Genomic DNA, 17744 nt, shown 5'->3' on the forward strand with positions numbered 1-17744 from the left:
AGAAATAACTTCCAGAGGCTCGGGCATTAGAGCAGCAGGAATGATCTGCAAGTTCTGGACAGAAGATGTTGCAGCAGATGTTGCGAGAGGGGAGAAAACATCCTCTGTATGGCCCATTTCGATTCGGATATCGTGTGGATCAAAGCCCTTTCCTGCCATTTTCATGAGATAAGTTTCAAGGGAAGAGAAGAATCGACAATTTTGGGGAAAAGTTTTGCAGAGGGAAGTTGCGAGAAGATGGTACGGAAATTCGAGAAATAATTAGGCAGATAATGATGAATTAGGCGTTGTAAATAAATGAGATAAGTATGAATGATTAGTGCAACGGTAACAAAATCAAACAATCAAGTGAGTCCAAAAGGTAAAAAAATGATTCACTCCACAGAAATTTCTCCCAACGGTAGGAAAATAACGGCAATGATGAAGAGCTTAACACATTTTCAGACATTACTGAGACAATTTGAGATTAACAATTTTTCAAAATTTCCAGAAATAACTCCACATTGAATTTTAGCCCCACTAGACATCAAGGATCACATAGATTAGAAATTGTCGCAAAGTGTGGATTTTCACCGGATTTTACTTTGTTGAAATACTCATGTCCTTTTGGCACAGCAATATTCACGATGATATGTTTATGCATGACCTATTTATGCCTAATAACATAATGTAACAAAATAGAAACATGAAACAAGTATGAGATATGTTTACAGATGAGGTGTTGTTACAAATGTTGACAACATCGTCCGACAACACGCACAATTCCCAAAAAAAAAATTTGATTTTTCTCCACACTTGGTGACTTTAGCAACTATTGATCATAGAAGTGGTAGCTCCCACACTAGAAGAACAGTCTTCTTTTGGACTCCTCTAGGTAGCTTTTTCCATTTTCTTCTATTTTGATTTCTGTATTAAATTCAGAAGAGGTAGCTCCCACACTAAAAGTACAGTCTTCTTTGGACTCTTTTAGGTAGCTTTTTCCATTATTTTCTTCTGATACAGAGTATGTGTTATAAATATTTTCAGTCTAATCAAATCACCTTTCACATGGAACAAACTCATGGTATACATGATTATCCTTCACTACTTAGTGACTCAATTCAAATATTTTTCATGTCCAAATGTATTAAACAAGATTGAATGGGAATTGTAAGTGTAACAGAAGATAAATCAACATTCCAACACATCATATCATAATATGCATGAAAATGCAGAATGTCTAATGCAAAAAAATGCACATGCATGTTAGGAGTTGTCCGAGATGTTGTAACATCTGAGACAACATCTATGAATGATCAGGCAGAACACATGCTGAGAGATTTCCTAAGGTTGGAGAATCTCTCAAAGTCTAATACTTTTGTGAATATGTCAGCCAATTGGTTATTTGTATCAACAAATTCTATCTGAATCAATCCTTTCTCTACTAGATCTCGAATAAAGTGATGACGAATATCAATGTGTTTAGTTCGAGAGTGTTGTACTGGATTTTTCGAAATATTTATTGCACTAGAATTGTTACAGTACACCACTAAAGGTTCACTCTTAAGCACATAATCTTCTATCATTTGATTCATCCATAAAAGTTGAGTGCAACCACTTCCAGCTGCCACATATCCAGATTCAGCAGTTGAAAGCGACAAACAGTTCTGTTTTCTACTATGCCATGAGATTAAATTATTTCCAAAGTAAAAACAACCTCCAGAGGTACTCTTTCTATCATCCAAATCCCCTGTCCAATCGGCATCAGAAAACCCTACTAGATTTGAGTTGGTGTCATGAGTATACCATAAACCTAAGTCAATTGTTCCGGCTATGTATCGTAGGATACGTTTTACGGCTTTTAAGTGAGAAATCTTAGGATTAGATTGGTATCTAGCACACAAGCAAACACTAAACATTAAGTCTGGGCAGCTAGCGGTCAAGTACAGGAGACTTCCTATGATGCTACGGTAAAGGGTGTTGTCAACATCTTCGACCGCAACATCTTTAGATAATTTTTCATTTGAGCCCATAGGTGTCTTCATGTGCTTGGTGTTTTCATTTGCAAATTTCTTAACTAGATTCTAAGCATACTTACTTTGACACAAGAAGATGTCATCATGCATTTGTTTGATTTGCATACCAAGAAAGAAGTGTAATTCACCAACCATGCTTATTTCAAATGTAGTAGACATGCATTCAACAAAGTCATTAGCATGTTTTTGGGATGAAGAACCAAAAATGATATCATCGACATAGATTTGGCATATAAGAATCTCACATTTGGATTTTTGAATAAAGAGCGTTTTATCTACCTCACCTCGTTTAAATCCAATATCAAGTAGGTAATCAGTCAATCTGTCATACCAAGCACGTGGTGCTTGCTTCAACCCATATAGAGCCTTTTTCAACTTGTACACATGATTCGGATTGTGTGGATCTTCGAATCCTTTAGGATGTCTAACATGTACTTCCTCACTCAAAAACCATTCAAAAAAGCACTTTTTACGTCCATTTGAAACAGTTTTATTTTCATGTAGCATGCAATGGCTAGAAAAAGTCGGATTGACTCAATGCGTGCAACAGGAGCAAAGGTCTCATCAAAATCAACCCCTTCAACCTGTGTGTACCCTTGAGCAACCAACCTTGCTTTGTTTCGAATGATGCTCCCTGACTCATCAATTTTATTTTTAAAAACCCACTTTGTTCCAATTATGTTGCCATGGTCAGGAGGTTGAACTAAATCTCAAACATCATTCCGAACTGAACTCTTCAAGCTCATCATGCATAGCATTAATCCAAAATTCATCTCTTAAGGCTTCCACTACATTTTTAGGTTCAATTTGAGATACAAAACATGAAAATCTAACATGTGAGTACATGGTACTCATGCATACTAGTCCAACCATCTTTCGGTAGTCAACTTTCTTTTTCTTTCGTGTTTGAACTTCTCCTTGCACACTTCCAATGATTTGAGATGATGGATGATTTTTCTGGATCTTGGTAGGTATATTCAGCCCATCATCCACTGTGTCATCCTCACTGTTTGCTTCGTCCTCAAATTCAGTGACTTCAGTGTCATATGTTGCGCTAGGTGTTGCAACATTTGGGGCAACACCTGCATTTTCCAGTATGGTCGGGTTTTCCAGAAGATCATCAATGTCATCCTCAGTAGTTTTCTTCTTGAGGTCTGCACAATCATCAAAAACAACATTAATTGATTCCATAATAGTCCTTGTTCTTAGATTAAACATATGATAGGCTCGACTATTAGTGGCATATCCTAAAAACAGACACTTATCACTCTTTGAATCGAATTTAGCAAGTTGATCCCTGTCATTTAAAGTGTAACAGATGCATCCAAAAATATGAAAATATTTGAGGTTAGGCTTATTTCCCATGATTATCTCATAAGATGTCATGGTTGAGCCACTTCTCAAATACACTCTGTTTGAGATATGACAAACCGTATTTAGGGCCTCTGCCCAAAAACGCTTTGATATATTCTTTGAGGTCAGCATCACCCTTGCCATTTCTTGAAGTGTTCTGTTTTTGCATTCGGCAATTCCATTCTGTTGTGGAGTTTTTGGTGCCGAAAACTCGTGTGAGATACCTTTCCTGTCACAAAATGATGAGAATGAAGAATTCTCAAATTCTTTACCATGGTCAGTCTTGATTCTTCTTACCTTCAAACCATGAAAGTTTGTGATTCTTGTAACCAGTTTTTTAAACGTACTGAAGGCATCTGATTTCTCCCTAATAAAACTAAACCGTGAGAAATCATCAACACATACGAAAGAATATTTCTTACCTCCAAAGCTTTCGACTTCCATAGGACCCATAAGATCCATGTGAAGTAACTCCAGACAGCGTGTTGTCCCAGATGTTGCCAACACCGGGTGTGACACGCGAGTCTGTTTTCCTTTTTGACACTCACCGCACACATAGGATATTCCAGATGAGATATTTGGCATACTTCATACTGCCTCGTATTTACTCAGATTTTTCAAGGTTTTGAAATTAACATGGCCGAGTTTCTGATGCCAAAGTTCAAGTTCAGTGAATTGTGCCTGTTTGCACGAAAGTTCTTCACCAATTTGGTAGTAATTGTCCGAGGACCTTGTACCTGTCATGATGCATTTGTTAGATTCATCATAAACTTCACACGCATGCTTATTAAACTTGACATGCAAATTATTATCGCATAATTGACTTATGATTATCAAATTTGAGGTTAGCCCTTCAACATGGAGCACATTGTGGAGCTTTGGTAGTCTTTCGACATTCAAAGTTCCTTTTCCAACAATTTTTCCTTTAGCTCCCCCTCCATAGGTTACTCTGCCACATTTTTGTTCAAAGTAATCGATGAGATATTCTCTTGACCCTGTCATATGGCGTGAGCTTCCACTATTAAAGTACCAGTAACCTGCAGTGTTAGTTTTTAATGAAGTATAAACAACATTACAGTGAATTTTTACCTTTGGTACCCAAACCTGCCTTACTGCAGGTCGATTCTTGGAGGTGTTGTGGAAGGTGTTGTGCAACATCTGAGGCAACATTCGGCTTGACTTTTGGTTCATGCGGTCATCTCTGAGTTTAAAACAGTATGACCTGATATGTCCAGGCTTAAAGCAGTAATGACATACATACCTTCGTTTTCTCTTCTTAGGAACAGGTGCAGTGGGTTTTCTTTTCGGTGGAAAGCTTTTGGTTGAGGGTGTAGATTGTGGCGGTGTGAATGTTTCAGTTTTTCCTTTCGCAAAGACAGTGGATTTTGAAGATTCACCAGTTTCATGCACACTGTCTTTGAACCTTAGACCCTTCTTGTCATCTCTTCCCATTGAATGTATGGATTCGAGTTTTGATATGCTCGAATTAAACTTGGACAAGGTTTCAGTTGCCTTTTGAAGTTCTTCTTTGATCTTTAACAGTTCTAAGTCCTTTTTGCTCAGAATTACTTCAAGTTTAGCAACCACGGCTCTTAGATCAGTATTTTCCTTTACAAGAGTGGAGTTAAGCTTGTTTCTTTTAGTCCAATCCTCAAACAATTCTTCATAAAGCTTTTGAACACTCTCAAGAGTCATCTCTTCATCATCAGCTTCTGATTCATCATCTCCACTCGAATTTCCAGAAGGTGTGGATTTCAAACACATTGATTTTTTGCAGATGTTGCGGCCAGGTGTGGCAACACCTAGGGCAACACCTAAAGGATTCACTTGCAGCCTGCAATTTTCTGCTAATAATGCTGTCAAGGAGGTGTGATTGTCTTCATCATTGGATTTCTCCTCCTCATCAGATTCTTCATCGCTTAGAGATGCATTGTAGCCTTTGTTCTTTCGCAATCTGTTAGCACATTCATTTGCATAGTGGCCAAACCCCTTACACTCTCTGCACTGCACTGAATCATACTTCTTTGAATTAAATTGTTCTCTGCCTTCATTTCTTGGTTGAGATTGTTGCTTGGCAGGAAACCTTTGTGGTCTTTCAGGTGCAGGAAGACTCGGAAATTTTGAGGGTTGTGCATCCTTCTTCTTATCTCTAATCTTTTCAAGTAATCCCCGAATTTCTTCGTGATAAAGGAGATGGAGTCCTCACAAAGGTCTGAATTATTGACTTCTTGGGATATTTGAAGGACGTCATTGTAGGTGTCATTTGAAGCTTGGAATGCAATTGTCTTCCCTTTATCCTTCTTCTGCATGTCTATGTTCATCTCAAAGGTCCGAAGCGAACTGATAAGGTCTTCCAAAGCCATTTGCGTTGTGTCCTTAGCTTTATCTATCGCACAGATTTTTATGTTGAATCTTTCGGGCAAATAACGAAGAACCTTACTAATTAATCGTTCATTTGAGATGGGGTCTCCAAGATCGAACGCCTCATTAGCAATTTCCCGTAGGCGACGATCATATTCCAATATGTTCTCAGATTCTTCCATCCTCATCATCTCGAATTTGGAAGTGACCATCCTCAGTCTTGTTCGTCGCACACTCTCAGAACCTTCACAGTGTCTTTGTAAAATGTCCCATGCATCCTTGGCCGAGACACAATTAGTAATAAGCCTGAACATGTTCGTATCAACTGAAGAAAAGATTGTGTTCAGTGCCTTCGAGTTGTAATTTGAAATTTGCACTTCCTCAGTAGACCAGTCACTCTCCGGTTTTATCAAACTATCACCATCTTCGTCTATTCTCTTTGGTGGAGTCCAACCGCTTAGAACTCTTTGCCATGCTCTCTCATCTATGGATTTTATATGAAACCGGATTTTGACCTTCCATAGACTGTAGTTGGTTCCATCTAAAACTGGTGGCCGAAGTGCGGTGTTCGTGAGTGATAGATCCATTTGATATTTCTGTCTAACAAAACAAAAATCAGAATCAGCACTTAGTATATCAACAGTAGGCTCTGATACCACTTGTAAGGAATCGTGTTGTTCGACAGATACTAAAATTAATAACAATATCATAATCGTTTGTAAAATAGTAAATTTGTGTTTAATCAGAATTAGGTGTTGTGTCAAATGTTACAACATTTAAGACAACATGCAGCGAATATTATATTTTATAACACAAATTCACTTTAAATAAGTAGGTGGATATGATTAAATTTGCACAAGTATAAATACTTCTGCGGTGTCTCAGGGCAAAAAATTAATCACTAGAAAAACAAATCGTTTACAAAAATCAATCACTAGTGATTCTCACTAAAACCAATTTCCTCAACAAGTTGAGAAAACAAATGCTTTCTAAAACAAATAACCAGAATAAAACTAAAACAAGAAAGCAAAACGTGTTGCTAAAAGGAGATCCACGAGAAACAGTCTTCGCCCAACTTCTTCACAGATGTTGTCCGCAGATGTTCTCAACATTCACGGCAACGCCCTATCACAACTCTTCAAAACACAGCACGTCTCTTGAATAAGGTTTTCTCTGAAATTCTGAACGTGCACCCGTGAGTAGATATTGACCGAGGAAGAGAGGGTATCAATGATGTCCTTGGTCTCTTATTTATAGATGTAGAGTTTTACCTCCATAAGGAAACCTATAGCACAATGGAAAATAAGAGTTTTATTAGGAATAAACTCTTTTTAAACACCAATATCATATCTCATCAATAGATAACATATCTTTAAATATATTTGAATGATTATCTCATTATCTAAGAAAGGCAAAATCATATTAAATATCAAACTCAATTAGATCAACAAGGAAACATAATATTAGAAAAATAATTTAAATCAATAAGATATATCAATTAAAATCGAAAATAATATTTCCCTTCAGTCATTATGTTACTATATTATTTACAAGAGGCTGGGTGATTTCATTGAAGGAAGAGAACGTGGAGATAACGGCCAAGTCACTTCATCCAGGAGCAATTGCCACCAACCTGTTTCGTCATTTTGGATTAGCTAATGGTAACAGATCTCTTCTTCTTTGATGATTTCTTACTACCAATCATTCACACGTAAATTGAAAACTGTATAAAGGATAAGGGCTCAAAGTTGTGCAATGGCTATTGTTATCATACTACAATTTCCACTTTCATGGGACCATATGTTCTTACTGCTTACCTTCATTCTCTCTATAATTTGGGAATCCTATAAGGTTTAGATCACTTCATACGTGCGTAGTTGTGACACATGCCTCATTTTTCTTATATCTAAACAAATTCTCTACCTTTGGAGTAAGCCAGGCCTTGTCGCTGTTCTTGTCAAGCATGTGATGAAAAATGTTCAGCAGGTAAACCATTCTTGTACTTAATCTGAGGATCGATTCAGTTAAAAAATACAAAAGAAAGTATGTCTTGCTAAATAGCATCTTGATAAGGGTATATCTTTGCACGTATAATATTACACAATTAATAGGCATGAATTGTGTTAGTTTCGAATGGAATTATGCGTTTTTGGGTTGTTTTGAATGTCAATACAGGAAGGGACAAAACGGTGTGCATGAAGCAACATTGATGCAAAGAAAAACAGAACCATGCACGCGGTGGTACCGGGAGGCGTGCATAAACACAATTCTAGCCTCCACGCGTGTATAAAAAGAGAGAAAAACCCTAGAAAAAGAGGAGGGCTGAAATGACAGAAAATGGAGCTACAGTCATGCACAAAAATCCAGAGAGCGAGAACGAAGAACGAAGACGAATAGCACATCTACCAGGGACGAAGTTGCAATTCTTCTTCCCTTCTTCTTACTTAATTTTATTTTGTTAGTGATTTCAGAAAACATGAATTCGGAAGACATGAGTTTTTTATCGTTTTTCCGTTATGAACTAATTTCTTTAATCTAGATGACGGTGTAGCTTGGTTAAATATCTATTTATGAATTGTTGACTTATATATGTAAATTTCTTCTTGTTTATTTATATTTTCCGGATTTTTTTGTGTCCAATTACTTCATCAATAATTGAATCGTCATATTTATTTGAGATCTATCACTCAAAAGAGGGATTTTGAATAGAATCCTAGGAAAATATATTGTTGGTGTTTATAGGGCTCGGAAGACCGATAACTCCAACGAATCCATTAAAAGGATTATTGTGCAATTGAAATTATTTATCGTTTGATTTTTTTATAGGTATATTGAAATTGACTTTAGATAATTGATTTATACGCACCACTTGGGAAAATGATTAGAAATAATCGATAATTCTTAGGTACTAAACGCATTGAAATTATAAATACCGATGTCAATGATAATTTAATATAGTGAAGACCAAGTGAAATCGTACATCTAGATTCTTTTTCTCACTGATTTTAAAATGATTGCGTGCTTTCCTCAATTTTAGTTCACAATTAACAACAAACAATTTAGTGAATTTTCTAAATAAAGTCTGATTATTTTAATTGTGGTACTTAATTTATAATTAAATTGCACTATCTGTGGGATCGGCATTCGTGCTCTATCATGTACTAAAACTTGACACCATACACTTGCGAGTAGCAAATATAGCAACACATCTGATCATGAAATTTTATTTGTCGTATCTCTTATCTATTCATGTGGTAGTTGCTGGGCGCAGCAACAACCTGCTATGTGGCATTGCATCCAGATGTTAAAGGTGTGAGTGAGTAGTATTATACGGACTGTGACTTAGCAGAGACAAGCTTGCAAGCTAAGGATCATGAACTGGCCAAGAAATTGTGGGAGCTCACAATTAGTCTGATGGATCAATCCAAAGCATAGCCAAATTTTCATTCATTTGATCGAGCTCTTTAACTATTCTGTAAAATTTGTTTTTTCAATTGTTGTTTTAACTTAGTTCGACCTTTTGATTTCAAATATTTCCATGATATATAGATAATACAAAAATAAGAGAATTGAATAATCAGTATGCTTAAAAAAATCTCTCCTCCCATCTACTGGTTAACAACTGCCGAAATACCTGTTAATCAAATAGAGAGATGTGGCAAGAACTGCCGTTCAATTGAGAAAACGAGAGTAAATATCAATTTATCTTCTCCAATTTCTGTACATCTTTTGGATCTTACAAGATCTTCTACATCTACTTGTTTTCCCGGCTCTCTTTCTCCTCCGCTAACCAATAATGTAAATATACATACTTTAGGCCAAATAATTTAAGGGAAGAATCACATATACAATCAATCAATGGATATATTATCCCCAGGAAGACGAGACCTTTTCATTTGGACCTGAAGTCAGGCAGATACCCAAGTCAAATTTAGAGCACTCAACTCTGTACGAAGCCTACATGTCCACCGAAACTGTTGGTAAAATGCAACTTTCTATTCGCAGGATCTCTTGATATTAAGAAAATGGATATTGTCTGCCACTTCATAGATGGCAGCTTAAAGCCGTTAAACAAGAGTCGACAGTGCCAGAAGAATTTTGCTCCAGCATTGTCAATTTCTCCTGAGATGCAATCCTGTTAAACAAGACGGCTTTATCAGGTTGACTTGATGACATCTGTGATAAAGGAAGTCATAGTCCAGTCATATGGTGGGATGGAAATGGAGCCGAGGGATTCAAATCAACAGATGGATTCAACTGTGCAGGATCCCTCAGGAATTGATGAGCCACACGATCAGCCAAGATAGATTGTCGGTCATAAAGTTCTGCATGAGCAACCCTACCAAATTTCCTTCCAAGAGCATTGTTGTGGCAGGATGCCAGTTCCCGAAAAGCATGAGATCCAGAATGCACTCCTTTAAGAATATCTGGATCCCAGTAAGAGAGGGTATTGGCACAGGGATTTGGTGGCCGCTTTGGTACAATGGAAAATCCATCAGGCATTAACATGGATTGATTATATGGGATGGCACCAATCCCACCTGTTAGAGGTGTGGAGGAGCCAGATGTGAGGGGGCTAGATATCGGTGACGGAGACATACTCCCACTCGGGTGCTGAGGAGATCTTGGATGTAGAAGAGGACTACCAGTTGGAGAGACAGGACATGATATGTTCCTTGGAATGTAAACATCACTGCAGGCATGAACCATTTAGAATCACAGAACAAGAATGAAGCAAATGTATCAATGCTATCTGTGTATCTATCACAAGTCATTAATTATTTTCATTTTTCCATGAACTACATCTTTAAAATAATGAAGTGATATTTAGAGGAGGACCTTCGATTAAACATAGATTTTGACACCCTAGATGAGTGGATAGCAAGTCTCTCTGGATCCGACTGTAGACTTCTTGTATTACCAACGCCCTACAAATTGTTTCATACATTATCAGTGATAAAGGGTGGCTGCCAGAGAGCAAGTAAAATGTCGATAATATAACAAAATATAGAACTCAATGTATTAATAGTTCGGTATGGCACAGACCCAGTGTGAGGCAAGTAAATGTTCTAACTCCAGAAGGGTCCACCTAGAAAGTTCAGGCGTGAAGTTCAGAAAATAGAAAGTACCGTGGACTTGGCGGCTTTTGACATTGGAGAATGATCAGAAGATGCAGAACCCAATATCTGTTTTTCCAAAGGAACAGCACTTTTTACGAAAGGGTGCTCCAACAGTTGAGCAGCTGTAAGACGATGCTTGGGATTGCGTTGCAAACATTTTCTCACAAAATCCTTCCCATCATCTGATAGATGATCTGGAATTGGTGGAAGTTCTTTACTGTTTCCGATTTTGAACATGGCAGCGACCTTTACGATAAAATGTAGGGAGCATCAGAAATGCAGAGTTTGTCATCATCATTCTACTCATATTCAATAGTACAACCACATGCAACAATGGAGAAGTTCGATTAGATCACCTTCAATTGGATACACCAAAGGTATCCACTAGTTCAGAAAGAATAAGAGAAGGGAAAAAAACTGCAAAAAATGAATTAATTCCAAAAATCTCATAGTCCAAATCACACACCCCTTGATATTGGCTCCAAGGTGGTTTTGACGTAGCCATTTCCAAAACAGTGCATCCAAGACTCCATATATCAACAGCAAGGTTACAACCATTTGAATTTCTTATGACCTAAAAGAGCAAAGAGATAATGATTCAGCTAGCAAAAAGCAAGTCATAAATCTATTTACAGGATTTTTGGGGGGAAATACCAACCTCAGGTGCCATCCAATTAGGGCTACCTTTAAACGATAAGGGGCAGGTTTGCCCTGTAACCTGTAAAACCACAAATGAAGGTAAAAACTCAGGACCATTTAGGCCACATAATTATGCATGAGATCAAACTTCAACCATACCTGAGGCACTTTCATCAACCAAACAGATCAGTCAAATGAGTCATAGCTTACATATTAAAATTTAAAACTAGTTTAAATTAGGGGTCCCTGTGGGCTGTGCATGATAAATTGTCATAACAAACCAACCAACACATAAAGTGATAAATTAGTTTCCCAAATATGGACTTGCCAATGTTCTAACATGTTGCCAATTCACTAGATTAATTCCAACTAGCCATTTTATGTTCATTTTTTGTTGTGTGAAGTTCTTTGTAATTCAAACTAAGCCACCCTTGACAAGAAACAGGCTTACATGTTTTGCCATGCCAAAATCTGCCAACTTAACACGGCCATTTGGATCCACAAGTATGTTGGCCCCTTTAATGTCCCTGTAACATATATGCAGCATTCAGTGCCTAATTATTAATTATTCCAAGTGAAAAAATAATTCAAAACAAGCAAGCAAAGGTGATCAAATTTACCTATGCACCGTGTTTTTAGCATGCAAGTATGCGAGCCCTGACAAAATTTGTTGAGTATAACTTCGAATGGCTGATTCTCCTAATATTCCATATTCTTGTAGAATCTTATGGATAGAACCACCAGATACATATTCCAAATATATATATAATATATCACCAACCTGATCACAAATAAAGATTCAGAATCAGCGGAAGATCAGGGAAAAGGATGCCATGCACTATTTTAGGAGTAATCTATTCAATTAATTACGTATTGCAAACTAGTGTAAAACTATTTGTTATAAAAATAGTGTTCAATAATAATGTCTCCACAAATTTATGACTCCCTTGAGATATACTAAAATATTCACAATATTAATTGTGAGATTATAAACGAAATAAAGAGAAATGCATTTGGTTGACAAAAGTATAACAATGTATATCTACAAAGTTCACATGCCGATGCACCACAATAGAATCAGTAAAGTTGCAGGAACGCAACTAACCGTTTCAGATCCATAATACTGCACGATATTAGGATGCTTTAAGCCACTCAACAACACAATCTCCTGAGGAAACAGAAATTATTTGTTAGAATTTCACATTATGTAATGCAAAACCAAGAACAATGATTTGCAGTTAAAATAGTATCCAACAAACAATTAGCTTTGAACATCTTGTAGAAAATAAGAATATCCAGAAACACAACAGGCAAAAAAGACTGACTTGTCCTAACTGCTTCGCACTTTCCTTTGATTTAGCATCATCAGCAAATAAAGTGACCTCCTTCATGGCGCACATTTCTCCAGTCTCACTAAAAGCAGTAGAATGCCACTCAAAAAATTCAGGAAACTAATAAAACAAATTAACACTCCAAAAAGTGCATAATAACCCTTTTGTTTGGATATAAAAAAAGATGGGGATTATAGATGGCGTACTAATATGCACTTGAAAGCTGCCATAGCAAATACATGGAAACCATATTAGACATTAAGGAAATAAAGAGAACTTTTTTACATTTTCGCACCTATTAAAACCAACGTAAACATGTCCAAATGTGCCTCGACCAAGCAATTTTCCTCTCTTCCAACGCGAACCGGAGCTTGCGAGGTTCTCTGCTCTTCCAGGACTGCGCGGTACTGAAGATGATGCCACAGCAGAATTCGGATGAGAGAAGGGTGAAGAATTGGAAATTGCTATAGGAGGAAGGGGCAAGCGGTGACTCTGTTGTCTTGACTCGTCAGGCCAGTTACTCAGTGATTCGGAGTGTCCCCCTCCAGCTCTAGGATGAATTGGTGTCACAGCACCACTCTGAATTCTAGAACTAGGGCAAGGACTTGCCATTCTAGGACTAGGGTTAGAGGAAAATTCCGGGCTTCCTCTGCTGGGCTGCCAGAATAACTTGCCTGACATATCTCCTCCCATTGAATTATGGCCAGAAGTCTGACCTGATCCAGGACTTGAGCATTGACCAGATCCGAGTAAGAGGTGTTCTGGAAAAAGTTTTCCAGCAGGAAAAGCAGAGCCAGAAACTTGCTCATAACCAGAAATTCTCATTGGACTTCTCGAGGGACTAGACATTGAGCTATCTGGAGCACTGAAAAAGGTACCGTAATGTGGGACCTGTAAATTTGGTACTCGACCACTCAAAGGTCGCCTTTTAGGTGGTGATGAGACGGTCTTTTTAGCAGAGAGGTTCACTGTAACAAGCAACTCCCTTGAGATTGCCAGTGCAACAGAGGACTGATCTCTAACAAAAGAACTTTACCAAGACAATACGAGAAAACGAGGTATCAGGTTAGTAAGACGAAAAAAACTTTCACATAACTTAATCAGAACTAACAGAACACAAATAGTTTGATGTACTTCATCCTATGAGTTTAGAACTCCACTCACCTAGAAGGACTGCCTGCAGCAGTTCTGCCACCAACATCATAGTCAGTTGCCCGAGGACTTCGTTGGTGAGAATCAGCTGGATCATCACTTTCAATGGAACATTCACTAGAGATCGAATGAACAATGACTTCACCATCCATATCTGTAGGGTCTGGCTTTTGCCAAATGCATGCTGGCCTTGGGAGAGGAGGAAACAATGATGATTTTGAGACTCTTTCTCGCTTTGGTTTTGCTGATTCGCGTATTCCAGAATCAGTGTGACGGACATTTGCAGTGCACAGGCGCATACCTGGCAGTGGAAGTGCTTGGGCTCGAGGTCTTTCTGCGAAACTTTGACATCTTTCAACGTGTTTGGAAGGTGATGGAGATCTTGACACAACATGTGATTTAGACACTCTCTCTGAAACGATGTCACTGGTGCGTCGTCTAGATCCTCCTAATTTACCGGAAGGTTTACTTTCCGGACTCTTAAACTTCTTATGCAACGTGTCAATAAAACTTTCTTTGGATTTTTTCTTTTTTTCTTCTTTTGACCAAGACTTTCCCCACCATGAAGGCATATTTCCTGGAAAAAAAAGATATGCAAAAAATGAAGCTACGCTCTCAGTACAAATTATGGCAGCACAAGAGCGTATTCTGTTAACAAGTATCCTTCCAAATAGCACTAAAAGACTTTCTTCAACTTATTATGTCTTTAGATATTTTATCAGCCATAAAAGAAATAGTTTTGATCTTAAGAAACATCATATTTCAACTATTAAAGAACTGGACCTGTCAATACATCAAGCTCCTTTCAACACCACCCATGCTTCACCCATCTGACTCTCAGTAATGATGTAAATTCAAGTATAATAAAGTCGTAATTTACATCTGATCAATGTATTATGACGAACAATAGCTGCACCTCCCTCATTTACTTAACGACCATTAAAGTTAACGGGATCAAAAAGTTGGTTTCGGTGATTATTGGAAAAGAACAGAGAAAATAAAATAAAAGATATCCACATGATAAAATCCTCTAATCGTGCTCCAACCACCATTTTCCTTGTTCTTTTTCTACTTCATTGATCAAAAGCGGGCATCTCTACCAACTTCGTCAGTCTTTTCTTCCCCCATTATACATACAAGATCAAATTCTGAACTCATGAATCGTGTGATTTAAGAAGCTTCAACAAACGAGGACAAGCATAAAAATTATGCAAAACAAAAGGGAGGATGAGTCTTTTCCGGAGATTATCAAGAGTTTCCCATTTTTCCCTCCCAAAAACTAATCAACAAACAACACTGATCTCACGGTAATCAAGTAAAACAACACCACCACCAACAAAAAAAACCAAGCTTTTAACTACAGATCTAAGCATACATCACAAAATCTCACCAAGAACCGTAACTCATTAACTTCAATCAATCAGAGTAAACCAAGAGAAACAATGTTACAAGAACATACCGCAAGTTCTGAGCTCCTTCACATCACGCGAGCGAAAAACTCAACCATTCCACATAAACCACAGAATTTGGGCGTCTGATTTCACAATCCGTACGCCCGAAAGCTTGAAAACTACGCCGTGTTGGATTCAAGTGGGTTTCTCTTAGTGTGAACTAAGAATTTCTGAAGAGATCGAGTTGAGAGAGAATGACGTTAAGAGTTCACAGAAGAGTGTCCGAGTGAAATGATGATATTTAATACTTCCATTATTGTAATTACTATTTTTCCTTCCTTAAATATAAACGGACACTAAACTAAATGCAAATTTGGTGGAATATTTATTTGAATGAAATTCATTGCAATACTATACATTGAACATTTATATATATTAGTTATTGTGAATATGCTATGCGTGTGTATAAGTCTTTTTTATTATTATCGATGGACTAAAGTGAAATTTGACAAATTATGGTAGGAATAAATTGATATTTGATTTTTTAAAATAAAAAAAATAAAAATAAAAGAGTGTGTTGAATTTTAAAACAAAAAACTAAAAGTGTAATATTAGTATTATATAAGGGTAAAATTATAAGAAAAAGTTAGTGTCCTTCCTAGGTGGTTACTATCATGCCCTCAAAGTAAAGAATAGATATATAGATAGAATATATATATATATATATATATATATATAGTTGAGATAAATGGTTATTTCGAATATTTAAAATTGTACAATTCAAATATAATATTTCAATTGTTTTTAAAGTCACAAACGATATCTTTGAATATTTCAAATCATACAACTCAAATATCATATGAAAATGAGACAAGTGATCGTTGTTTTCATACGGCTCTCCTTCCAATGATTATATTCACTTATAATATATGAAAATTAAACAAATGATTATCCGATTGTATAAGCGAATTTTATCAATTATAATAATTATAATGATATAATTACATTTTTTACACAGTACAACAGCTATCGAGCATGTATCTAAAGTATTATTATTATTTTATTTTTAAAAAAATAAAATGCATAATTTTAGTTTTAAACCAGTTTAAATTACTTTGAAATATTATCCAACCAACAAAATAAAATATAAAATTGTCTTGTTTTCATATTCCTTGATGAATTATGCGTCCAAATATACTTTAAGTATGTATATTTTCAATTTTCAACATTTTCTTCAGGTTTGGTCACTTTTGAGATGGTTTTAGCACACTTTATTTATTTATTTATTTATTATTATTGGATATATAATTTTAATAATTAATAATTTAGGACAACATAGTACTTGGAATAGTAACACGATTTTAAAAGTGGTGTGTTTGCGACACTTTAAGGTGAATAAATATTTGTTTAATTGCGTGAAGAATTAAATGTTGGTGTGACATAATTAGAATAATAATTTAATAGAAAATTTGTCAATAAATAGGGACTTGGTGAAGTCACATAATAGCGATATTAAATTGTGATGTTTTACGAATACCTAAATAATTTTGTTGGATTCGATGGAATTCTTTTTATTTTATTTTTTTTATCTACGTAATGAAGACATCTAATTTATTACATTTGTGTTGTTCTCCGTTGGTAGATTGTACTTATAATAATGTGGATAATTTATTTATTTATTTTTTTCAAACTTGTGACCCCACTTAGTTATTTTTCTCATTTTGATTGGGGGCAAATACTTGTTTTGCATTTTGATTGTGTTTACAAGATGATTCTTCCCCACTTAATTACAAGCCTCCTCTGCTCATGGGCAGTATGGATAATATATATCTATATACATACACAGGTGAGATTATGTTTCACCTAAAGATTTACTCAAGAGTAGGGATGACGACGTTTGGGACTCCGTGGGAAAAATCCGAAATGAGAACGAGGATTTCCGATTTTTTCGAGTTTGTGTTCTGGTTCAAAATCCCCGAAATAATTCGAGACGGATATGAGATTACTATCTGCATCCTCGAACTCGTCACGAAATTAATATCAATAATAAAATAATAATATTATTATTATTAATAATATAATAATATTAATATTTTTTATTATTAATATCGATATTAATATTAATATTATCACTAATAATAATATGTAATAATAAGTTTTGATTTGAAAAAATTCTCAAACCCGCACTCGTCTTACCTCATTAATATTTTTGAAACGAAGATGGGGACGGAGATGAGAAGTTGATCCCCGGGAGTTCGGATTCAGATATTTTCCGAACCCGAAAAAACGAGGATCGGGACAGGTATTAGAGTGGAGATGGAATTTGAGGACGGGGACGAGGATAGCAAACCCGCTCCCGCCTCATCCCATCTCATTGACATC

The 17744-nt window shown here is 36.4% G+C and overlaps 1 protein-coding gene across 1 annotated transcript; it reads right to left on the reverse strand.

The window, feature by feature from the left end:
- Positions 1-9384: 9384 nt before the first annotated feature.
- On the reverse strand, positions 9385-15669 carry LOC142539930 (mitogen-activated protein kinase kinase kinase YODA-like). The gene is made up of 12 exons (XM_075645704.1): positions 15431-15669; positions 13984-14548; positions 13115-13849; positions 12814-12901; positions 12594-12656; positions 12109-12269; positions 11940-12015; positions 11508-11567; positions 11316-11423; positions 10859-11095; positions 10569-10657; positions 9385-10422 (listed from the first exon to the last, which is right to left on the reverse strand). The coding sequence occupies exons 2-12, from the start codon at positions 14541-14543 to the stop codon at positions 9921-9923; spliced, it is 2679 nt and encodes an 892-aa protein (XP_075501819.1). The 5' UTR covers positions 14544-14548; positions 15431-15669; the 3' UTR covers positions 9385-9920.
- Between the last annotated feature and the right edge of the window lie 2075 nt (positions 15670-17744).

The sequence above is a fragment of the Primulina tabacum genome, chromosome 1 (genome assembly GCF_025594145.1).
Source record: "Primulina tabacum isolate GXHZ01 chromosome 1, ASM2559414v2, whole genome shotgun sequence".
In the NCBI taxonomy this organism is placed as follows: domain Eukaryota; kingdom Viridiplantae; phylum Streptophyta; class Magnoliopsida; order Lamiales; family Gesneriaceae; genus Primulina; species Primulina tabacum.